The following is a 26,594-nucleotide window of genomic DNA, read 5'->3' as shown; positions in this document are numbered from 1 at the left end:
AATTAGGAAAACAGACATCATTCAATGAATTAGTCCCTTCCTTTTGCACATGAGAATTCTCAAGCCCTTTCTATCATAGCTTGCTTGAGAATTTTAGGTGCGGGAATTTTTAGTTATAAAATACTTTCACTTTCAAGTAATGATTTTTTTTCCTTTGACCAGTGATCAATTTATCCTAAATAGTCACTAAAATAAGAAGAGAAAGATCCTGTTAGGATTCAAGAGATCAAGAATTTTCTTATAGAATCTATTCAGTTTTCTAATATTAATGAGATTTCCAGCACCAGAATTCTCAGAAATGTTTCTGATTACTCTATTTTCCTGCCATGGTAGCAGGAAGATTTTTTTTTTTTTTACTTGTCATTTTTGTAATGGTTATAGAGGAATCCACAGCTTGAAAAGAGCTGGACTCAAACTGGAAAAAGTCAACCCGAGTGTTGATATTTCTTGAGTGGAGTAGACAGGGGTTCCAGTTTTTAGTGGCTCTGGAGGTTAGGACCGTGATGACTAGGAAGAGAGGTCTAAGTGAGGAAATGTATTCTCTTTCTGGGTGCATGATGGGGCCTAGTTTTAAGGGCAAGAATTTTGCAGTGCACTGCCCCCCTCCCATCTCTCCACCCAGGAGATTTAAGGGTTTATGTTTGAATTTCGAGGGTGCGGGAAGAAACCTAACAGTCAGTCACCCCAGTGGAAGTTTAAAGGGACTCCTTTCATTGGCCAGAGGAACTTGGGAAGGTGGGAATTTCTCCCAGGATAAATTCCCCAGCTCCTTCACCCACACTAGATTTCCAGCTCTCTGAAATCCCCTCCCAGCATGGTGGGAGCTCCCTTTCCTCTCTGGGATTTCCCCTCTGAAAACCCCTTCCACAATCTTAGTGGAAGTCTTTGTCTTCTTCTCTTTTCTCTACCTAAATAAAATCACCTTTCTGCAACACTTCTTGGGTAGATATTTACTTTTAGGAGTGTACAGCGTACCTGCAGTGGTTCCATCGCTTATTTTATTTTATTTTTTTGAGACAGAGTCTTGCTCTGTTGCCAGGTGCCAGGCTGGAGTGCAGTGGCACGATCTCGGCTCATTGCAACCTCCGCCTCTCAGGTTCAAGCAGTTCTCCTGCCTCAGCCTCCCGAGTAGCTGGGCCACCCCGCCCAGCTAATTTTTGTATTTTTAGTAGAGATGGGGTTTCACCATGTTGGCCAGGATAGTCTTGATCTCTTGACCTCGTGATCCGCCTGCCTTGGCCTCCACAAGTGCTGGGATTATAGGTGTGAGCCACCACTACCAGCCCTATCGCTTATTCTCTAAGAGGTTGGAGACCAAGAACCCACTGCATTCTCTCCGGGGAGCTGTGCCTCACCAGCCCCCAAGAAAAAACCCAACCAGTTACATAAGGAGATACACATCTTTGTTTTTTCCACTCATCAACATTTGACCTAAATAAAAAAGGAGATATTTCTTTTTCAAGGTATGTTCTTTATAAAAATACCATTATTCTAAATATTTACTATTATTATTTACTGGTACTAGTTCTATACTTTTACAGGTTATACTTAGATTTATGTGGTCTCATTTGTGGAGTATCATTAGTATCATCAACTTTTTTTTTCACATTATTTTTTTTCAAAGTTTCTTAAAAGTTGAATTTGACTTCATGATTCTTCCCTAATTAGTAGTAACTGAAGAAATAGAATCTTCTCTTAGAATCTATCATCTCCATTAGGCTTCATCTGATGCTTTTGTATAATTGAGGTAGGGGTGAAACAGGGAGTGCCAACCAAACCTAGCTTTATTTTTAATGAATTGCTTTTATTGCAAGAGCCAAGACTAAAGGAAAATATTGTAAGTCACCTTTAGAAATGCTTGCTAATAGTTTATGCTGATAAGATAAAATGGAGTGACTTGTTAGGTGATATACTCCTTGTTTCTAAAAAGAGCTAATGACCATTATCTAATTCAAGGATGTTATAAAAGATATTCCTACATTGAATGAGATGTACTAATGACCTTTAAAGATGATTTTCAACTTACAACTCTGTGTGATTTCTGTGTTACAGTAACAGCAGAGCTGTTTATCCTTGTAGCTTAAATAGAGTTTGATGTCTGCTACTACAGTTTCCAAAAAAACATTTTCTATGTTTGGTCTTGTTTAAAATAGATTTTTTTCTGAATCTGTTTTTTCCCCCCTTTTCTAGTTAAAATTGATCTGCTTTAAGAAAGATCATGTGAAATAGTTTTGGTATTTCAGAAGCCTATAATGAAACTTATTGATAAAGCTACACAAATTACAGGAATGATAGAATTGCTTAACCTATTGTTTTAACAACCCTTTTCTGATATGCTATTATATGTCTGATTTGTTTTAAGAAAATCTAAACAGTTATGTAATATATGTAACATGTTTAACAAAGTCAGGATTGGAGATTCATGAAGAGGAGGAAACTGGTAACTGATGGGGAACATCAGATTACAGAATATCTAATTCAAACTTAAAAGGGGTAGTGTTTCAGGGCAGCATTTAAATTTTGTATTTTTCTAGAAAGAGCCATAGCAACATCATTGACAGTATTCTTAAAATTGACATGATTATCAATATATAAAGCAAATAAGTCATTAATGATTTTTATCATGTGTGAGTAAGGAAAATAGAGCAAGCTCCATGTGTGTGTATGTGTATGCATGCATGTGTTCTAAAATTAAAAAAAAAAACCATCAAAATGAAATTATCTTAGATTTTTATAAAAACTTTATTTAGAACTTTGAAAAGATTTATGTCTGTCTACATCTTTGATCATACAGCCTTATTCCCCTTGTAGCTTTGGATAAAAGTATTTATCCAGATACTTTTATTGTTGAAATAAAGAAAAACTATTCTAAAATATTTTGAATGGTAGTATAATAAATTTCAGTGTCAGTAGTGCTAGATATAGAACATCGTACACTGATAGAATGTGGGCCTGAATTTGCCTTTGAGGATATTGACTACTTTTGCCCAATGACTTTAAATGGCAAAAAAATAATTGTGGATTTTGCTTTCAGCTTTAGGATTCTTCAACATTGGCATCAGTACCTGGTGGTTTTTTTGTCATTCATTTGCATAGTTTTTCATACTGTTTTTGACATTAAATACCTGATGTATTGGTTTCCTTCTTTCTCTTTTTTTTCTTTGTATTGATTGGATACAGTCATTTCTGCAAAATTATTGGGTGGATTATCATTTTTTTGTTATTATTTAATCCAACTTAATCATTTTAATAAAGGGAAGTGAAGTACCCTGTCCATTTGCATTTTTGGTTTTGGCTTTCATGCAGGAAGATATAAAAATTTTTTGCCGTGCAGAAGCTGTGGAGTTTGATAAGGTCCCATTTGTCTGTTTTGGCTTTTGTTGCCAATGCTTTTGGTGTTTTGGTCATGAAGTCCTTGCCTACTCGTAGGTCCTGAATGGTTTTGCCTAGATTTTCTTCTAGGGTTTTTATGGTGCCAGGTCTTATGTTTAAGTCTTTAATCCATCTGGGGTTAATTTTAGTGTAAGGTGTCAGGAAGGGGTCCAGTTTCTGCTTCCTGCACATGGCTAGCTGGTTTTCCCAACACCATTTATTAAATAGGGAATCCTTTCCCCATTGCTTGTTTTTGTCAGGTTTATCAAAGATTGTATGGTTGTAGATATATTGTGTTGCCTCCAATGCCTTTGTTTTGTTCCATTGTTCTGGAGTGAATTGGCAACCAACAGAATGGGAAAAAATGTTTGCAGTTTACCCATCTGACAAAGGGCTGATATCCAGAATTTACAAAGAACTCAAACAGATTTACAAGAAAAAAACAAACAAGCCCATTCAAAAATGGGCAAAGGATATGAACAGACACTTTACAAAAGAAGACATACATGTGGCCAACAAACATGAAGAAATGCTCATCATCACTGGTCATTAGAGTGATGCAAATCAAAACCACATTGAGATACCATCTCACGCCAGTTAGAATGGCGATCATTAAAAAATCTGGAGACAACAGATGCTGGAGAGGATGTGGAGAAATAGGAACACTTCTACACTGCTGGTGGGAGTGTAAATTAGTTCAACCATTGTGGAAGACAGTATGGCGATTTCAAAAGGCCTTGGAAATAGAAATTCCATTTGACCCAGCAATCCCATTACTGGGTATATATCCAAAGGATTATAAATCGTTCTACTATAAGGACACATGCACACGAATGTTCATTGCAGCAGTGTTTACAATAGCAAAGACCTGGAACCAATTCAAATGCCCATCGATGATAGACTGGACTGGGAAAATGTGGCACATATACACCATGGAATATTATGCAGCAATCAAAAATGATGAGTTTGTGTCCTTTGTAGGGACATGGATGAATCTGGAGAACATCATTCTCAGCAAACTGACACAAGAACAGAAAATGGAATACCGCATATTCTTACTCATAGGCGGGTGATGAACAATGAGAACACATGGACACAGGGAAGGGAGCACTACACACTGGGATCTGTTGGGGGTAATAGGGGAGGGACAGCGGTGGGGGGAGCTGGGGAGGGATAGCATGGGGAGAAATGCCAAATGTGGGTGAAGGGGAGGAAGGCAGCAAAACACACTGCCATGTGTGTAACTATGCAACTATCTTGCATGTTCTGCACATGTACCCCAAAACCTAAAATGCAATTAAAAAAAAAAATTTTATTAGCTATATTTGAATAAAGATTTTCTTTAAGTGTTACACATGCTAACAGACTTTGGAGTACAACAATCACTGCCAATATTGATGGACAGAATATATTGCAGAATTTCTACAGTGTATATAAACATCAGTCCAGAACAAATCTTCCTTTCTTCTAAATTGAAAACAGAGAAGTGACTGCCTCAGATTAAATTTGTCAGTAGTGACCCAGGGTATAAACTTTGAATCAAGAATGTTGAAAATATGGCCGGGTGCAGTGGCTCATGCCTGTAATCCCAACACTTTGAGAGACTGAGGCTGGTGGATCACCTGAGGTCAAGCGTTCAAGAGCAGCCTGGCCAACGTGGTGAAACTGTCTCTACTAAAAATACAAAAATTAGCTGTGTGTGGTGTTGCACACCTGTAATCCCTGCTCTCAGGAGGCTGAGGCAGGAGAATTGCTTGAACTCAGGAGGTGGAGGTTGTAGTGAGCCAAAATCACACCATAGCACTCCAGTAGCCTGGGCAACAGAGCAACACTCTGTCTCAAAATAAATAAATTTTCAATCTCATTCCAGGTATAAAATTATAGCTACTCAACCATATCTCCTTGAGGGAATGAAAGGGGAATCTAAAAATTTTGTAAGCATTTTCTCCTACATAATTATCGTAGTAATCTTTACCAAGCTTTATATAATTATATTTCGTAATTGTTATGTTTATTTATCTTATTCTAATTGAAGATGTCTTTAACAAAGACATTCAGGTAATGATGCATTGAATGGAGTATCTGTCATTGTACAGTAGGAAGTAGAACAATTCTAAGATCATATTGAAAACATATAAGCTTCAGGACTGTGACAGATAAAGAATATGAGTTCCACATTTTTTTATGTTCAGATTTACCTGAAAGCTATGTGGAATCTAAAAACTTAAATTAATTATTGCTAAAACTTGGTTTAATCATCATTAATTCCAGTTTGCAGTATAAAATGTAAAAATTGCTCCTATATTCATAGAAGTTTCACTACTTTTTCTTCAGATATTTATTTTGTGTTTTTTGAGAAATTTTATTTATAAGGATTATCAAACATGGACAATCTATTCTTTTTGTACAGCTTTAAATATTGTAAAGAATCTGTGTCATAACCATTTATAACTTTGTTGTGGAATTTCTTCCTTATGATGGAGACACTTCTAGAATAGTTTAGGATCGAAGAGCTGTGTCTTTTCAACTGTATTTGGAAATGAAATTCTATACTTAACATAATTTTCTTCTCTGGTATGTTGCGACAGATTTCTATTTGCATGCTCTTTAAAGAGCTTATGTTTTTGTTTGTTTGTTTGTTTGTTGTTTTGAGACAGAATCTCGCACTGTCTCCTAGGCTGTACTGCAGGGGATAGCGGCTCACTGCAGTCTCTGCCTTCTGGGTTCAAGCAATTCTCCTGCCTCAGCCTACCGAGTATCTGGGACTACAGATGTGCACCACCATGCCCAGCTAATTTTTTTGTATTTTTGACAGGGTTTCAACATGTTGGCCAGGATGATATCGATTTCCTGAACTCATGATCCTCCCAGCCTGAAATATTCTTAAATGTTTAAATTTTAGTTTTTTGCCTTTTTCCGTAACTTGTTACAGCTTTATTTGAAAAATGTACTTCTAATATTTATCTCAGGACATAATTGCCAGTGTCTAAACTGCCCAAGTTAGGATTCAGTATTTCTAAAAATGCAGCATTTTTTATATGTGTGAATTATGATTATACAGTATCTTAGTGTTCTATAAGCCCATTTTGTCCCATCTTCAAAGTTTTGTAGAAGTTTTAATTCTCCTGTGGAAAATCTTAGTTGCTTTGGTTTAGGCACAGATTTCTTAGGGCACAAAAACATGAACCATAAAAGTAAATATTTATAACTCAGACTTCATCAAAATTAAAATGTTTGCTTAAAGACACTTAAAGAAAATGAAAAGACAAGCCACTAAGGGAGAAAATATGTGCAAAGCAAATATGAAACAAAGGACTCATTTAGAGCATTTAGAACTAACAATATTAAGTACTGTCCAGGATAGAGAGCAGTAGGAACTCTGTGTATTGCTGATGGAAATGCAAGCTGTTACAGCCACTTTGGAAAACAGTTTCACAGTTTCTTACAAAGTTAAGGATACATTTATGTGTGACCCACACTTCTAGGTATCTATACAAGAGAAGTGAGTAAAATATATCCCCACAAAAATTCTATCTATGTTTACAGGGAGATTTATTAGTACTCACCAAAAATTGGAAATAGTCTACATGTCCCTCAACTAGGGAATGGATAAACAAACTGAGTTTAAAAAGGTATGGACTACTGATGTACACATCAACATAGATATGAATCTCAAGAGCATTTTGCCAAATAAAAGAAACCAGACAACAAAAGGCTATACTGTGTGATTCCATTTATTTGGCATTTTGAGATAAAATGATAGGAAAGGAAATTTCATTTGTGGTACCTAGTGGTAGGGGATGGAATTGACTACAAGGAGTGTGAGAAACTTTTTGTAGTGATAGAAATGCTCTATATCTTGACTGTGATGATTAAAACTATACATTTGTCAAAACTTAGAATTCCAGAACTAAAATTAGCATGGCTTTTACTGTGTTATGATATTGCAGTAATTTGGAACACATCCTTTGAAATGCAGTAGTAAAAAGTGTAGGTTAGTCTGGGCACAGGGCTCATGCCTGTAATGCAGCACTTTGGGAGGCTACAGCAGGAGGATTACATTAGCTCAGTAGATGGAGACCTGCTGGGCAATGTAGAGAGACCTGTCTCTCCTAAAAATAAAATTAGCTGGACATAGTGGTGACTTCCTGTAGTCCTAGCTACTCAGGAGGCTGAGGGGGATCACTTGAGCCTGGGAGATTGAGGCTGCAGTGAGCTATAATTGCAACATTGTACTCTATCCTGGGCAACAGAGTAAGACACTGTCTCAAAAAATAAAAAAAGTGAAGATAGGTCAATTAAAATACTGATTCAGAAATATTTTGGCAACGATGGCCAAATGGTATATATATTTTGGTATTTTAATACCTTTTCAAGAATGTAATTTTAATGATTAGTAAACCTAATAAGTTTAGAAAGTTGAACTTTTGAACCTCTAATCAGTATATATTATATATATATTTAAAGCTGCCTTCTATATTCAAGGGATATTCACCATAGAGGTATCTGATCTTTGATATACTTAAGGTGTTCTTTTTTCTTTGTTAGACTATCTGCGTCAAAGTTATGGGCTGTCTATGGACTTTAATTCGCCAAATGATTATAATAAATTGGTGCTTTCACTGTTATCTGGACTCCCAAATGAAGTGGACTTTGCTATTAATGTATGCACTCTCCTATCAAATGAAAGCAAGCACGTCATGCAACTTGAAAAAGATCCTAAAATCATCACTTTACTACTTGCTAATGCCGGGGTGTTTGACGACAGTAAGTTTTAAGCTGAATGTATTATATAATTATTCTGTAAAAGTTTTTTTAAAAGGTTTTTTAAGGAGAAAGTACTTTTTGTCAATATAATAGCTTCCTTTATTTTCTCTTTTGATATTAAATGCATTATTTAAAAGAATGAATGTTTGGGGTTTTTTAACCTTAAATCTTAGAATAGTAATTTTGTCTCAATGTTTTTGAAGTAGAAGTCCTGGTTTTTAAATTGGAGTAATATATAGGTTTCCTGAGTTGAGAAGATTGCTTGCTACAAGATTCTGACAAAGAAAACTAGGATCTGGAAGAAATTGTTTTTTGAAGTCTATTTCTGCTAATGGGTGACTGTAATTTTTAACTAAAACATTTGAGGTCAATGCATTTGAAAATTTGCCTTCTAAATAATCAAAGTAAGGTTTATCAAAGGCTTCTTATCATTTTTACTTGTAGGGTTTAATTGTGGGTTTTGATAAATCAAATACTTCATCTCTTCGGAAATTATCTCTTATTAAGGCTAGGTTACCACATAGATCAGATTAGTTTGTTTTCTCTTGCAGTTTAATACAGAGATTAGAAATAATATTTTGAAATCTTTCCCCTCTCAGTTTTTCTTGCGTAAAATATATATGTTAGCTGAAGTTATTGATATTATTTCTTGCTTTCCGATTCCCCCACTCCAACGCTATTTTTTTACCGGAAGTATATCCTATTAAAGTATATGGTATTGATATATGTTGAAAGTATTTTATCTTTTAGGAAATTATATATATAGCACAGTAAACAGAGTCTTTGTAAGAACTTGTTATAACATTTTATGACTTTTTGTTTTTATCTTTAAATAGTGAGATGTTTGCAAAAGAATTTTTTTTTGCAATTTGATTTGGGTCAAGTAGTGTTTTATTTGTATTGTTTAAGTAGGATTCTTTGAAATTTGACACATATTTTACATTGAAAATAATTTTGAAATTAAATAAAATAAAAATTAGTTTCTTAACTTGCCCAGAACTATTCTTGGTTACATGGGTGGAGATAGGGGAAGAAAGATGCTTTACCTCTTAGTTTCTGTTATAATTTTGAAGATGTAACTTTGTTGACTTTTCACCTCAGTTTTATATTCTTTGATTTCTGTTATTTTATTTTGATCTTTCAAATATAACTTTCAGCATTTAATGTAGAACGGAGTTGAAAATTGTTTCACATTTTTAGAAACCTTAAAATGAAGCCTTCGAAAAGGATGTATATTCTCAAACCAGAATAATTTTAAGTCATAACATTTAATGATTACATATTACATGTAAATAATTTAAGTTGAGTATGTGATAGAAGTAATCTTACCAGTTTTGGTGCACTAAGACAAGACTTCTTTAGACCCAATTTATCTTCATGAATTCTTCAGGCATTTTATTTGTTTGAAAGACTAAAAGTAATGTAAAAAGTGTTAATTTAGCAAATGCCATTTGGATATAGTTTCTATTATTTGAAGTCACAGAAAGTTTAGTTCCAGAGTACATAGAGACTTTATGAAGACCTTATATTTAAAACAGTAGTTTTACATAATAAAAATAATCCTGGTTGGAGTTTGAAGGTTGTAGATATATTTTCTTTGGTTAGACTTTGAGAGGCTTTGATTTGATTTTTAGGGCATGAGACTTTAAGAGAGAAATGTAGATGCCACTTCCTTTAGAAAGTAGAATATTTACATATTTTGTGTGTTTGAACAAGTATAATAAAAATTCTATGTGACAAGAAATTTTATTTTTCAATTTTATGATTCTGCCCAGTATTATTCTCCCAGGAATGTTGTTTGCTTGGTGGTTTTTTTTTTGGTGGCGGTGGGCGGTGGGTGGGGGGGGGTGGTGGTGTTTTGGGAGGTTTTTTTTTTTTTTTTTTTTTTTTTTTTGGAGACAAGAGTCTTGCTGTGTCCCCCAGGCTGGAATACAGTGGTGCTATATTGGCCCACTACAACCTCCCCTTCCCAGGTTTGAACGATTCTCACGCCTTAGCCTCCCAGTTAGCCACAGGCAAGCGCCACCACACCTGGCTAATTTTTGTATTTTTGGTAGAGACAGGTTTTCCTCAGGTTGACTAGGCCATTCTCAAACTCCTGGCCTCAAGTGATCTGCCCGCCTCAACCTTCTAGAATGCTGGGGGATTACAAGTCTGAGCCACCATGCCTAGCCCCCAGGGAAGTTTTTTTTAAGCTTTTTTTTTAGAACAAAGAAAACCTTATCTGTCTTTAGTGGTGTCTGGGCCTCATTTTGCTGGTTAAGCTGCTACTTATATGTAAGTTTGATATTTTATGAAATTTTTTTTGATGTCACTATAGTTAATTTGTTTATTCAGAACATTTACATCTGTTGTTCATATTATTTCCTCATGACGCTAATGTCAGTAGTGAAATCATTAGTAAATATAATTTATGTTTAAAATGTTGCTGTTTCTCACCCTTTTAAATATTTTTTAAGATGAAAATTTTTATTCTAGCTAGAGTACTTTACAAATTTGATTTTATTCAGTTTTAACTACATATTGCATTCATACTTAAAGGATAATAAGACCGCCAATATTCCGTAAATGTCTTATGGGAGAAAACATACCTACTTATTATGCTTGTCATAACATGTCCAATAAGGACACATAAACTTTTGTTTTTTTTAAAGATTAACATTCATAACATCTAGTTTTTCTGTTAACAGTGTCATTCTATAATTTTCTTTTTGTTTTCTAAAAGCAGTAGCTTTCATTATGGAATTAATGTGATAGTTCATAAAAGATTTACCCAATTTTTAGGCCGGGCGCGGTGGCTCAAGCCTGTAATCCCAGCACTTTGGGAGGCCGAGGCGAGTGGATCACGAGGTCAAGAGATTGAGACCATCCTGGTCAACATGGTGAAACCCCATCTCTACTAAAAATACAAAAAATTAGCTGGGCATGGTGGCGCGTGCCTGTAATACCAGGTACTCAGGAGGCTGAGGCAGGAGAATTGCCTGAACCCAGGAGGCAGAGGTTGTGGTGAGCCGAGATCGCGCCATTGCACTCCAGCCTGGGTAACAAGAGTGAAACTACATCTCAAAAAAAAAAAAAATTTACCTAATTTTTAAGGGGAAAACATACTGTATCACAGCTTAAACATTTGAATCACACAGTGCTATCGTCTGATCCCATATTGACAATTAGAACTAGCAGCATAAAGGAGAAGAAATAATGGAGTATGTACCTATCTATATGCCTTAAGCTTTTTGGTGAAGCAGTAAGGGCCACATGTGGATTAGAGGCAGACTGTTATTAAGAAAAAGCTTACAAAAATTGATGGTTTGACTTTTCAAAAATCATAGTTATTGATAAAACAACCTTATCAAGAAACACAAACATGATGTAGGCCCAAGAATTTTTCTTAAAGGAGATTTAAGGGAATTGTGGGAATTATTTTAAAGAAGTGCCTTGCTGTCTCTGTTTTTTGAAGTGTGAATTACACAAGTATTTCTGAAATTAATATGAAGATTTTAAATGATAATCTGAAAATCTAATGGCAATAACATCAGTTGTATTTAAAAAAAATTTTTTTTAATGTATCAATTAAAGCCAATGTGGAGTAACTCTTAAGTACTCAGCACTTCTTTATTGTCTATATAACTGTTATGAAAGAGTCCTTATTGTTAATTTGTAGGAACACAAATTTTCTTTTCTAAAAAAATGTATTTCAAAGGAAATAACGTGACTATCATTTACTGTAAGACAATTTGTAATTAACATGGTATATTAAGATGTAGTTTTACTGTTTTTCCAAGCCTACCTATTATTAAATAATTCATTGAAAGAATTTATTGCATTATATTGAATGTATTTTTTTTTAAGCTTTAGGATCCTTTTCCACTGTATTTGGAGAAGAATGGAAAGAGAAGACTGATAGAGACTTTGTTAAGGTAAATCATTTCAATTAAAATGTTGAATCATTGAGTTAACATGTAGCTAAGCCAACAATAGATTAGTGGTTGTTTATCTTATATACATAAAATATACTTTCATCTTTACCTAATACATATGCAACAGTTTTTATACAATACAATACAGTTTTTAAAGTTGTGATTGAGTTGAGTAAAAAATCTTTTAGAATACCCAGGAACAGACATAAAATTCTCATTGATATCTCTGAATAGTAACTTATAACAATAGCAGTAAACAATTGAATGACCCTCTTCTCAACTGGGAATCTGAGAATGGGTTTTAGGAACTTTCTGTTTTTATGTGTGTTCTGAAACTCAGCAATTCAGAAAGGAATGAATGGCCAGACCTGCCATCAAATCCTCAAAAAGAATCAGTCTAAAAGATTAGTAAGTGTCCATCTAGAAGAAAATTTCTGGGAATATATTAGTGAAACAAGTGTAATTGTGAATTTCAAGTGAGAAACTAGAAAAAGACTTGAACAAATTGTTTTCTCACTTACATTTGTCTAACTCTACTGTCTTTTAAGGAAGTATAGGATGCTGCTTTTATTTACTAAGGGTACATTTTATAGTGTTACTACTAATAGAGCATGCACATTAAACATTGTTTAAATACCTTTTCTTTAAAACTCATACATGAGTAACATTTAAATATGATTACTCTTCATTTTTGCTGCTACTTCCACTAAAATATCTAAATCTATCCACTTTGTTTATTAAAAGTAGCTCTCTTGGGCTGGGTGTGGTAGCTCACACCTGTATCTCAGCACTTTAGGAGGCTGAGATGGGGAAATTGCTTGAAGCCTGGAGTTCAAGACAAGCCTGAGCAACAAAGCTAGACCCCATTCCTACAAAATATATGTATATATATTTTTTACTTCATTATGCAAAATATTAAATAATTAGCTAGGTATGGTTGTTTGTGCTTGTAGTCCCAGCTACTAGGGAGGCTGAGCTGGGAGGATTGCTTGAGCCTGGAAATTTGAGGCTGCAGTGAGCTATAATTGTGCCACTGTACTCTAGTCTGGGTGACAGAGCAAGATCCTATCTCTAAAATCGATAGATAAATCAATAAAAATAAATAAAAAAATAAAATGATACCATGGTGTTTTAGAGAACTACTTTATATTTTTTTTTCATTTTTTTACTGGTGTTTTATGAATCACTTAAATATTAAAAATTAGTTGTCAAAATTTTGATATTGTTCAGACAAAATAGACTGAGTCACAAAACAAAAAGAGACAAAAAAGATAATTGCATAATGAAGAAGAGGATCAATGCAGCAAAAGAATGGGTGTAACATCATATATGTAATCAACACTAGAGCCCCCAGATATATAAAGCAAATATTAATAGAGCTAAAAAGAGATAGACCCCAATACAATTATAGTTGGGGACTTACCCACTTTCAGCATTGGACAAATCATCGAGATAGAGAATCAGTTAAAATAAAATCAATACTTAATCTGCACTGTGGACCAGCTTAACCTGAGACATTTATAGACTATTTTATCCAACAACTGCGGAATATACATTCTTCTCATCAGCACATGGGACATTCTCTGGGATAGAACATACAGTAGGCCACAACACAATCTCAACAAATGTTTAAAAATTATAAAATCGTATCAAGTGTCTTCTTTTATCGCAATGGAATAAAAGCAGAAATAAGAGGAACTTTGGAAACTGGAACTATTAATACAAGAAGATTAACGTGCTCCTGAATGACCATTGGGGGTCAATGAAGAAGTTAAGAAGGAAATTTAAAAATTTCATGAAACGGAAGAAAATGGAAACACAACATCCCAAAACCTATTGGATACAGCAAAAGCAGTCCTAAAAAGGAAGCTTATAGCAATAAATGGCTACATCAAAAAAGTAGAAAGATTTCAAATAAACAACATAATGACGCACCTTAAGGAACTAGAAAAGCAAACCAAACCCAAAATTAACAGAGGAAAGAAATTGTAAAGATCAGAGCAGAACTAATTGGAATGGAGACTAAAAAGACAAAGGATCAACAAAACAAAAAGTTGTTTTTTGATAAGATAAACAAAATTGATAAACCACTAGCTAGCATAGCCCAGAAAAAAAGAGAGAAGGCTCAAAGTCAGGAGCATAAAAGGAGACATTACAGCTGATAACCACCTAAATAAATATAAAGGATCATTAGAGACTATGAGGAACTGTTATACTAATGAATTGGAAAACCTAGAAAAAAACAGATAAGTACTTGGACACATACAGCCTATCAAGATTGAACCAGTAAGAAATAGAAAGCCTCAACAGACCAATAAAGAGTAACAAAATTGAATTAGTAATAAAAAGTCTCCCAACAAAGAAAAGTCCGTGATCGAATGACTTATGGCAGAATTCTTCCAAACTTACAAAAAAGAGGCCAGGTGCAGTGGCTCATGCCTGTAATCCCAGCCCTTTGGGAGGCTGAGGCGGGTGGATCACGAGGTTAAGAGATCGAGACCATCCTGGTCAACATGGCGAAACCCTGTCTCTACTAAAAATACAAAAAATTAGCTGGGCATGATGGTGCGTGCCGATAATCCCAGCTACTCAGGAGGCTGAGGCAGGAGAATTGCCTGAACCCAGGACGCGGAGGTTGTGGTGAGCTGAGATCACGCCATTGCACTCCAGCCTGGGTAACAAGAGCGAAACTCCGTCTCAAAAAGAAAAAACAAACAAGAAATAACGCCAGTTCTTCTCAAACTATTACAAAATTCTGAAGAGGAAAGAACTCTTCTTAACTCATTCTTTGAGGCCAACACTACTCTGATACCAAAACCAGGCAAGGACACAACAGAAAAAGAAAACTACTCTGATGAACATAGTTGCAAAAATTCTCAACAAAATGCTAGCAAACCAAATCCAGTAACACATCAAAAAAAAACAATGCACCATCATTAAGCTGGATTTATCCCAGGGATGTAAGGATGATTCAACATAGGCAAATCAATAAATGTGAAACATCGCATTAGCAGAATGAAGGACAAAAATCATATGATCATCTCAGTTGTAGATTTGTCATATATGGCTTTTATTGTTTTGAGGTATGTTTCTTCTGTGCCTAATTTCTTGAGAGTTTTTATGAAGAAGTAGTGCTAAATTTTATCAAATACTTTTTTTGCATCTTTTGAGATAATCATCATACCAAATGGGGGAAAAGCTGAAAGCCTTTCCTCAATAAACTGGACTAAGACGAGGACACTCACTTTCACCACTCTCATTCAACATTGTACTGGAAGTCCTAGCCAGAGCAATCAAGCAAGAGAAAAGAATAAAACTTGAGTAAAGTTACAGGATACACTTAATAAAAGAAGACATACAAATGGCCAAAATATATATGAAAAATTGTTCAACATCACTAATCATCAGGAAAACGTAAATGAGAACCCCAATGAGATATCATTATCATCTCTCCCCAATTAGAATGGCTGTTATCCGAAAGGCAAAAAAATAACAAATGCTGGTAATAATGTGATTAAAAGAGAACTCATACACTGTTGGTGGAAATGTAATTAGTACAGCCATTATGAAAAACAGTATCCCACTACTGGATATTTATTCAAAGGAGAGGAAATAGTATAGCAAAGGGATACCTGTGCCTCCAATGGATTGCAGCATTATTCACAATACCCAAGATAAGAAATTGATTGAAGTATCCAGTAACAGATGAATGAATAAAGTTGTATACAATGAAATACTATGCAGCCCTAAAAGGAAATTGTGCTATTTGTAGCAACATGGATGGAACTGGAGGTCATTATTTTAAATGAAATAACCCAGGCACAGAACGATAAATATTTCACGTTCTCACTCATATGTGGGAGCTGAACTTGTTGATATTGTGGAGGTAGAGTAGATTGGTGGTTACTAGAGGCTAGGGAGGGTGAGAGGGTGATATACAAAGAGAAATTGGCTAATGGGTACAAATACCTAGTTAGACAGAAAGAATGAATAATAAATTGTAGTGTTTTATAGGATAGTAGCATGACTATAGTTATAAATAGTTTGTATTTCAAAATAGAAGAATTGAAATGTTCCCAACACAAAGAAATGATAAATATATGAGGTGATGGATATTTCAAATGCCATTATTTGATTTAATACATTGTATGCATGTATTAAAATATCATATGCACTCCCTAAGTACATACAGTTGTTATGTGTTTACAGAATTTGTTATTTAGCTGTCTTGCGGATAAAAGAGAGTCATTTTAGGAAATAGTAACTGTTAAGTAGTGTTAAGATTTTTCTAGTGGCATTTTACCTTTTTTTTATTGCTAGATTTTAGGTTTATTTAACAACAGCTGCTAATAATAAGCTTCAACTAATCAAAATCTTTATTCTTTAGCAGTCTATTTTAAGTATTATAAATTGTCTTAATACATCGAGACTTATTTGACAGTTTTGGAGACCAAGTAAGGAGGATGGGTTGAGGCCAAGAGTTCAAGACCAGCCTGGGCAACATAATGAGACCCCATCTCTACAAATAAAAAAAATAATTAGTTGGGCATGGTGGTGCATGATTGTAGTTCCAGCTACTTGGGAGGCTGAGGCAGGAGGATCACTTGAGCTCTGGAGTTAGAGGCTGCAGTGAGCTATGATTGTGCCACTGTACTCCACCATGGGTGATAAAGCAAGACAATTTTTAAGGAAAAAAAAGACGGAAGAATATATATTCTGTTTATTTGGGATGGAGAGTTCTGTAGATGTGTATTAGGTCTGCTTAGTCCAGCCCTGAGTTCAAGTCCTAGATTTCCTAGTTAATTTTCTATCTTGTTCATCTGTCTAATATTGACAGTGGAGTATTAAAGTTTCTCACTGTTATTGTGTGGGACTCTAAGTCTCTTTGTAGTCATTAAGAACTTGCTTTATGTATCTGAGTGCTCCTGTATTGGGTGCATATGTATTTAGGATAGTTAGCTCTTCTTGTTGCATTGATACCTTTACCATTATATAATACCCTTCTTTGTCTCTTTAGATGTTTGTTGGTTTAAAATCTGTTTTGTCAGAGAATAGGATTACAGCCCCTGCTTTTCTTTGCACTCCATTTGCTTGGTAAATCTTCCTCCATCCCTTTATTTTGAGCCTGTATCTTTGCACATGAGATGGGTCATATGAATACAGCACACAGATGGGTCTTGATTCTTTATCCAATTTGCCAATCTGTGGCTTTTGATTGGGGCATTTAGCTCATTTACATTTAAGGTTAATATTGTTAATGTGTGAATTTGATCCTGCCATTATGATGCTAGCTAGTTGTTTTGCTGGTTGATGCACTCTTTATAACTGAATATATGCTTACCTTATAACCTAGCAATTAACACTCCTCAGTCAATTACCCAATAAGAATACATACATATATTTACAAAAATACATGTATAAAACCCTTCATAGCAAAATTATTTGTGTCCAACCTGGAAATAACTAAATCCTTATTGCTTTTTACAGTAGAATGGACAAATTGTTTCATATTTATGCAATGTAACATTATACAACAATAGAAATGAATGAAGTACAAATACTTGCAAAGATATACGTGAAACTTTCACAAACATAATGTTGAACAAAAGAAAAAAGAGAAGTAGAATAAGGAAGAAAGGTTAACAGATGAGGGAGTGAATGAAGAGTGACTGAAAAGGGAATGAACAGGCATACTTCAGAGGTGCTGATGTTCTAATTCTTCATCTGGGTAATCATTATTGGTGTATTCACTTCACAAACACATCTTGAGGTGTATACTTATGTATGTGTTTTATATATATACATTAAGTATGTGTTATAATTTAAAAAGTACTTATAGGAGTTCAAAAAAGATAATACATTAAATTCAAAAGCCAATGCATCCTGAAGCTTATTTTTAATGCATATAATAATATAATTAGCCTTTTTGTCATTAATTAAAATTTTCTGTTATCTGCATAGTGTTATCTAAAACAGGCACATTTGTCTGCTACTACTTTTTCTTTTGCTTACCATGGTCCTGCATATAAGTATACTTTCTGCACCTCAAACTAAATTTGTTCTTACCTCATAACATTTGCATTTGCATTTGCTATTCCCTCTGCCAGAAAGACTCTTTCTCTGCAGTGCTGGTCACCTAATATCATTCAAACCTAGTAAAAATCATCAGATCTTACCTCCTGAGGGAAGCCTTTCTAGTCATACTATCTAGTGTTACCTTACACTCACACATCTTGTAACTCTATCACATTGTTCTGCTTTCTTTTCTTCACAATACTTGCAAAACTTCAAATCATATCGTTTACTTTGTCTGTTTTCCTACAATAGAATGGAAATTTGCTGAGGGTGGGGACCTTGTTTTCCCAGTGTCTGAAAGTATTGGCATATAGAAAATACTCAGTAAATGTATTTTAAATACATGAATTAATGTATAAAATATCTTAACCAAATAAACAAGTTCAAATATTTTTCCTCTGAAATAAAGTGATTTAAAGCTATTAATCAGATAATTTTCATCAGATATTATGGGATAAATGTTATAAACATTTTACTAATTATACAGTACTTTATGTAGCAATAGACCTAGGTATTTTGAGCTACAAACTTCGTTTAGCATAGCAATATGAAAAGTGTAACTTTGGCCGGGCACAGTGGCTCACACCTGTAATCCCAGCACTTTGAGAGGTAGAGGCAGAGGCGGGTGGATCATGAAGTCAGGAGTTCAAGACCAGCCTGACCAACATAGAGAAACTCTGTCTCTACTAAAAATACAAAAATTAGCTGGGTGTGGTGGCGCATGCCTGTAATCCCAGCTACTTGGGAGGATGAGGCAGGAAAATCGCATGAACCCCAGAGGGGGAGGTTGCAGTGAGCCAAGATCGTGCCACTGCACTCCACCCTGGGCAACAAGAGCAAAACTCCATCTCAAAAAAGAAAAAGAAAAGTGTAACTTTGCCATAAAATTTAGTTAAGGTGGTATACTTTTTGTGAATGATCTGACTCAGAAATTTGTCTTGCAGTTAACCTATTCCAAACAATACAAAAAGCGGGAATCCTCCCTAACTCATTTTATGAGACCAACATTATCCTGATACCAAAACCTGGCAAAGATACAACTAAAAAAGAAAATTTCAGGCCAATATGCATGATGAACATTGATGCGAAAATCTTCAGTAAAATACTGTTAAACAGAATCCAGCAGCACATCAAAAAGCTTATCCATTATGATCCAGTTGGCTTCATCCCTGGGATGCAAGGCTGGTTCAACATGCACGAATCAGTAAACATAATTCATCACATAAACAGAGCCAAAGACAAAAACCTCATGATTATCTCAATAGATGCAGAGAAGGCCTTTGACAAAATTCAACAGCCCTTTACGCTAAGAACCCTCAATGAGCAAGGTATTGATGGAATGTATCTCAAAGTAATAAGAGCCGTTTATGGCAATCCCACAACCAATATCATACTGAATGGGCAAAAACTGGAAGCATTCCCTTTAAAAACTGGCACAAGAAAAGGATGCCCTCTCTTGCCACTCCTATTCAACATAGTATTGGAAGTTCTGGCCAGGGCAATCAGGCAAGAAAAAGATATACAGGGTATTCAATTAGGAAAAGATGCAATTTTAAACCCCAAAAGCAGGTCTTTTAATCTTATTTTTTTGGTCCTCATTCTTTCTTCCTTATTCCATCTTCCTTCTGAGTATGTGTTTTTTTCATAGTATAACACATTCTTAACTAGATTTTTCAATGAAAATTCAGGAGTTTTAGGATTGTCTTTATTTTTGTCCACATTTCACTTATAGAATTGTAGATTGTAAGTTATATTTTTCTCGTATTATTGTTCATTGTGTTGTTTTCTGCCTTTTTTTCTAGGCTTTCTTTTTTTTTTGTCAATTTCTGATTTCTTAATTCTGAGCAGCATTCTGGGTAATTTCCTTAGGCTTGTTCCTTAATCATTTTCAGCTATGCCTAATGTGTTACTTGACCTATTTGTTAAATTTCTATTTTAGTGATCATGTTTTAATTTTTAGAAATTCTCTCTCTTCTATTTCAGATTTTCCCTTTTGAACTTTTTTTAATGTTTTTAATAATTGTGAATATTTTAATCCTTTAATAAATTAATATAAATTCTATAAATTAAATATATAATATAGAAACAAAATATATACATATAATATATAAATTAGAAATTAAATACTCACACTTGATTATTCTAATATCTAAAGCTGTTGTGACTAATTTTACTTACTCCGACTCATAGTGGAATAGTCCCTTCTGTTTTATAATGTTGGTTCCAAATTTTAGCAGTCTTGTTTTTGTAGGGTTTTTGTACAGATTGGATTGCAAGTTTATTCTTCTATTGCTCTGTTGTACTTGCCAGTCATCTAAAGAGACAAACTGATTCAGAATGACTATATTCATTTCTTCATTGATTTTCCGGTGACTTGAGTAGTTACTAAAACAAAACTGAGGGAGATTAGGGAGTAGGCCAGTGGTACAAATTTAGGGCATTATTTTTAACCCAAAACTCAGGTAGAGACAGTCAAGCACTTTTGCCTCCTTTTCTTTGAAGGTATTAGATCTTTAGAGTTTTCGTCATGATATAGAGCCACATTCCTAATTCACCACTTCATAAAGTGACCCAGGATCCTATATTCTGTCCTCATCACAGTGCATTAAGAGTCAAACTATTTGGTTATAGGATTATATACTTTTTTTAAACTCCAGAAATTTGGTGAGGAAAGTGTAAATTGCACAAAGTGTTTAATAAATACATAGTCGGAGAATGATCCAAGATGGCTGATCGCTAACATCTCGGGATTGCAGCTCCCAGTGAAAGCGCAGAGAATGAGAGGATGCCACACTTTCAGACAAATTTTTGTCACTCACGGACCAGAAGATTCCCAGTGAAGGAGCCCCACGAGTCGCCAGTGTGACTCTTGTGGCTGGCGCAGCAGTTTCGCCGGCACCTCGGTCCGGCAGCTATTGGTGCAGAGTAAACGGGACTGGTTCCCCTTCTGACCGACGTTTGGAGCTCCAGGAAGGCAGAGTCACCTATTACGGACTCAAGAAGGAAGCCAGACTGGAGATTCCTGGGCAGAAAAGCACCATCAGTCATAATGCCACTGTTTTGGCCGGCGCAGTGGGTTGCTCATATTTCGACCCTGGGAATTAACAACTTGGACGTCCACTCAGAGACCTAATTTGAAACTTGGTAATTATAAAGAGACAGCTGGATAAATTTACAATGATGGGAAGAAACCAGAGTAAAATGGCTGAGAATACTGAAAATCAGAATGCCTCTCCCTCTAAAGAGGATCACAGTTCCTCATCAATAAGGGAACAAGGCTTGATGGAGAAGGAGTGCATCCCATTAACAGAATCGGGCTTCAGAAGATGGATAATAAGAAACTTCTGTGAGTTAAAAGAACATGTTGTAGCCCAATGTAAAGAAACTAAGAACTTTGAAAAAAGGTTTGACGAAATCCTAATGAGAATAGACAATTTAGAGAGGAATATAAGTGAATTAATGGAACTGAAGAATACAATATGGGAACGCTGAGAAGTATGCACAGGTTTAAACACTTGAATTGATCAAGCAGAAGAAAGGATATCAGAGGTCAAAGACCAACTTAATGAAATAAAACGAGAAGATAAGATTAGAGAAAAAAGGATAAAAAGGAATAAGCAAAGTCTCCAAGAAATGTGGGACTACGTGAAAAGACCTAATTTACGTTTGATAGGTGTACCTGAATGCGATGGAGAGAAAGAATCCAAGCTGGAAAATATGCTTCAGGATATTCTTCAGGAAAATTTTTCTGACCTAGCAAAGCAGGACAATATTCAACCCTGGGTAATACAGAGAACACCACAAAGATATTCCTCAAGAAGAGCAACCCCAAGGCACATAATCGATAGATTCACCAGGGTTGAGACGAAGGAGAAAATACTCAGGGCAGCCAGAGAGAAAGGTCAGGTTACCCACAAAGGGAAGCCTATCAGACTCACAGCAGATCTCTCAGCAGAAACTACAAGCCAGAAGAGAGTGGGGGCCAATATTCAACATCCTTAAAGAACAGAACTTTCAGCCCAGAATTTCATATCCTGCCAAACTAAGCTTTACAACTGAAGGAAAAATAAAATCTTTTATGAACAAGCAAGTACTCAGAGATTTTATTACCACCAGGCCTGCTTTACAAGAGCTTCTGAAAGAAGCATTACACATAGAAAGAAACAACCAGTATTAGCCTTTCTAAAAATATACCAAAAAGTAAAGAGCATCAACATAAAGAAGAATTTACATCAACGAATGGATAAATAGCCAGTTAACATCAAATGGCAGTAATCCTAAATTTAAATCGACTAAATACCCCAATCAAAAGATACAGCCAAAACCCAACTGTATGCTACATCCAGACCCATTTCATATGCAAGGATACACAAAGACTCAAAACAAAGAGATGGAGAAAGATTTACCAACCAAATGGGGAGCAAAAATAAATAAATAAATACATACATAAAATGCAGGAGTTGCAATTCTCGCATCTGATAAAATAGATTTTAAAGCAACAAAGATATAGTGGTAAAAAGATCAATGCAACAATAAGAGCTAACGATTCTAACACCCAGATACATAGAGACTTAGACTCCGTGAGACAGAAAATTAATAAGGATATCAAGGACTCGAACTCAGATCCGGAACAGGTAAACTTAATAAATATTTATAGAGCTCTCCACTTTAATTACACAAAATATACATTCTTGTCAACACCACATCACACCTACTCAGAGGTTTAAACGAAATATTGATTGACCATTATTAATACCCATTTTTAAGAATAAAGCAACGTTTCTGTTTTCTCTCCCTCTTTTTCTTCCTCTTTCTTCCTCTCCACTCCTTTTTTTTTCTTTCTTTCTCTCAAAAAACAAAACAAAACAAATAAATAACTACATAGTCACAGTGGGGAGTGGAGATTCTCAGTATAATCACTAATCACATTAAATCAAGAAGACACAAATGGCTGGGCATGGTGGCTCATGCCTATAATCCCAACACTTTCACTTTCATAGGCCAAATTGGACATATCACTTAAGGTCAGGAGTTTGAGATCAGCCTGGCCAACATGGCAAAAGCCTGTTCTATTAAAAACACAAAAAAATTAGCCAGGCATTATAGCAGGCACCTGCATTCCCAGCTACTCACGAGGCTGAAGCAGGAGGATCATTTGATTCCAGGAGGCAGAGGCTGCAGTGATCTAAGATCGTGCCACTGCACTCCAGCCTAGGTGACAGAACAAGTCTCTGTGTCACAAAAAGAAAAAAAAGACCTTAGAAGAAGACAGAAATATAATCAAAGAAGTTTGGATGTTTCCTGCTGTTGTATATGTTTTCATTAATTTCTGCTCTTCATGTATCTTTCTATTGCTGCACTTTTTCTAACTTCTTGTTAGAAATTAGAGCTGATGCTTACATGATTGATTGTTGTTTTTATTTTTTTTAAATATGTACACTGTAATACATACAGTTAAGATAACAAAATTCCCTCTAGCACAGCTTTAACTTTATTCTACTAATTTTGATATGTCATGTGTTCATTACAACTGAGTTTAAAATATCTTCTCATTTCCACTAGATTTCCTCTTTGATATCTGGGTTATTTATTTATATTTTGTGGAGATGTAGTAAGTACATACATTTATGAGATACAGGAGATATTTTGAAACAGGTATATACAATGTGTCATAATCACATCAGGGTAAATGGGGTATTCCTTACCTCAAGCATTTATCATTTCTTTGTGCTATAAACATTTAACTTATACATTTTTCGTTATTTTTAGCTATACTGTAAATTATTGTAGTCACCCTGTTTTGCTATCAAATACTAAATCTTATTCATTCTGTTCAGCTATATTTTTATACCAATTAACGATTCCCACTTCCCCCAAGCTTCTACTCCCCATCTCCATGAGTTCAGTTGTTCTATAATTTCCTGAGAGAAGAGCGTTGAAATAATCAAACTTAATTATGAATGTTTATATATCCTTTCAGTTCTGTCAGTTTTTACGTTATGTATTTTGAACCTTTATTAGTTGTATACATATTTACAGTTGTTTTATTTTCCTGGTAAATTAACGTTTTAAAAACATTATGTGTGATTTAGCTACAACTTTCTTATTATGTTATCATAATATATTTTTTCCATCTTTATAGTTTTTATCTGTTTTTACATATAGTGTTTCTTATAGACAACATCTAGTTAGCACTTGAAACTCCTCCTCACAGTCTGCCTTGTTGGCAATTTCTGCCTTTAAGTAAGTGCATTAAGCCTATTTACACTTAAGGAAATTAATGATGTAATTGAGATTAGGCTCACAACTTTTATCTAAAAATTTTATTTTGCCTTCATGTTTGAAGGATATTTTTGAAGGATATAAAACTGTAGATTTTAGGGTTTTATGTGAACACTTTAAAGATAGCATTGTTATTGACAAGAAGTCAATTTTGTTCTTATTGCTCTTCTATATATGTTGTAGTCTCTCACTGCTTTTTTTTTTTCTTTTTAAATAGAGACGGGGTTTCACCATGTTGGCCAGGCTGGTCTCGAACTCCTGACCTCAGTTGATCCACCCACCTTGGCTTCCCAAAGTGCTGGGATTACAGGCTTGAGCCACCATGCCCAGTCTCTCTCTGCTTTTAATATTTTCTCTTTATTACTGATATTTAATTTGGTTATGATATGCCTTGCAGTTTTCATTGCTTATTTTACTTGGGGGTTCATTTAGTTTCTTGGATCTATGATTTGGTATCTTGCGTAAAATTTGGAAGTTTTTCACAATCACTTCTTCAAATTTTTTTCTTTCCTGTCTTGTTTTTTGTTTGCTTGTTTGTTTTAGAGACAGGATCTTTCTTCGCTTCACAGGCTGAAGTGCAGTGGCTCAATCATAGCTCACTGCAACCTTGAACTCGTGGGCTCAAGCGATCCTCCTGCCTCAGCCTCCCAAGTAGCTGGGACTATAGGACCACCACACCCAAAACTCTCTTCCTTTTCTGGTGCTATATTTATAGTCTGCCCTCTGAATTCTTGGGTTCTGCATCCATAGATTTAGCTAACCACAGATTGAAATATTTAGAAAAAAAGCAATTTAAAAAAGAGTAGAAGGTAATAAAAATAAAAAATAGAAAGAAGACAGTATAAAAAGTATTTACATCACATTACATTGTATTAGGTATACTGTAATTAAAGTATTCAGAAGGATGTTTGTAGATTATACTATACCGCTACATCATTTTACACGAGGAACTTGAGCATCTGGCAGATTTGGTATCTTTAGAGAGTCCTGGAACCAGACCCCATGGTTACTATTAGATCATGATGGTGTTCCACAGGTCACCAAAGCTCTTTTCATTGTTTTTAGACCTGTTTTGTTTTCTGTGTACTTAATTGTGGATATTACACTTTCATTTTTTCTAATTAAGCAAATCCTGTGAATTTTTTTCATTTTCAGATACAGATGGTCCCAAGTTACTATTGTTAAACTGACAGTTTTTTACTTTACTGTGGGTTTACTGGGGTGATTAAATGCATTTTCAACTTATGATTATTGGGACATAAATCCCATCACAAGTCAAGGAGCATCCATATTACATTTTCCAGCTCAAGAAACTTCATTTGATTGTCTTATATTATCCATTGTTTGCTAATTATGTTCATATTTTTATATCACTGAGCATACTTAGTAATTGAACATAATAGTTTTTTAATGTCCTTGTTTGTTAATTTTCTTATGATCTTTATTGTTTCAGTATCTTTTCTTGAAACTGATTTTTGTCTTGGTTATGGGTGATGTTTCCTCATTTCTTTGTAGGTATGGTAATTTTTTGTTAGATGTGAGTGTTGTGAGTGTGACATTGTTGAGTGTCTGAACTTTGGTGTTTTTCCAGAATGTTGAACTTTGTTTTAGCTGGCTGTGATTTCATATATGGATTATCATAGTAGGGTTGTTTTAAAGCTTTGTTATGATAGATGTAGATTAGCCTTTGCTCTAGGGCTTGTTTATTCCTTCCACTTAGGTATGACATTTTGGGAATTTCTCCTGGATGAGCTAGGTGTATATGAGTTTTCTCTATTCTAGGAATTGTTTAATTATAGCTCCTTATAATTGTTCTCTCCATTTTTTTGCCTAGCATTATGGAGTTTGAGCATACATCTATGTAGCTCAGTACTTAGCAATTAACTCAAAGTATACATATGTAGATACATGGAGGTCTTTCTCTTCATAACTCTTCCCTTATTGGAAATTTGCTCTCAAATTCTAGCCTCCTTAGCTTTGTGGTGCTCTTTTCAGTATTTTCAGCATAGCAATCACTGTGATATCTTGGCTTTCTTCTTACTATGCTTTAGTCTAGAATTAATGTCCAAATAGAAATATCAGTCAATCATTGGAATAACCTCATTTGTTTCTCTTGTTTAGTGATTACTATCTTGCATTACCTGTTTTTCAATCTCTGAAAATTTTTTCATACATGTTGGT

General features: G+C 34.8%; 1 protein-coding gene across 3 annotated transcripts in view; it reads left to right on the top strand.

Annotated features, from left to right (window-relative positions):
* ARID2 (AT-rich interaction domain 2) overlaps positions 1 to 26,594 on the top strand; it is a 193,342-nt gene that overhangs the window by 92,743 nt on the left and 74,005 nt on the right. For all 3 annotated transcript variants that reach the window (XM_035255747.3, XM_078338858.1, XM_035255749.3), the window contains 2 exons: positions 7,921 to 8,139; positions 11,989 to 12,056. In XM_035255747.3, the coding sequence (XP_035111638.2) occupies positions 7,921 to 8,139; positions 11,989 to 12,056 (287 nt within the window). The remainder of the gene's footprint in view (positions 1 to 7,920; positions 8,140 to 11,988; positions 12,057 to 26,594) is intronic.

The sequence above is a fragment of the Callithrix jacchus genome, chromosome 9 (genome assembly GCF_049354715.1).
Source record: "Callithrix jacchus isolate 240 chromosome 9, calJac240_pri, whole genome shotgun sequence".
Classification (NCBI taxonomy): domain Eukaryota; kingdom Metazoa; phylum Chordata; class Mammalia; order Primates; family Cebidae; genus Callithrix; species Callithrix jacchus.
This window is presented reverse-complemented; position numbering and strand designations above follow the sequence as displayed.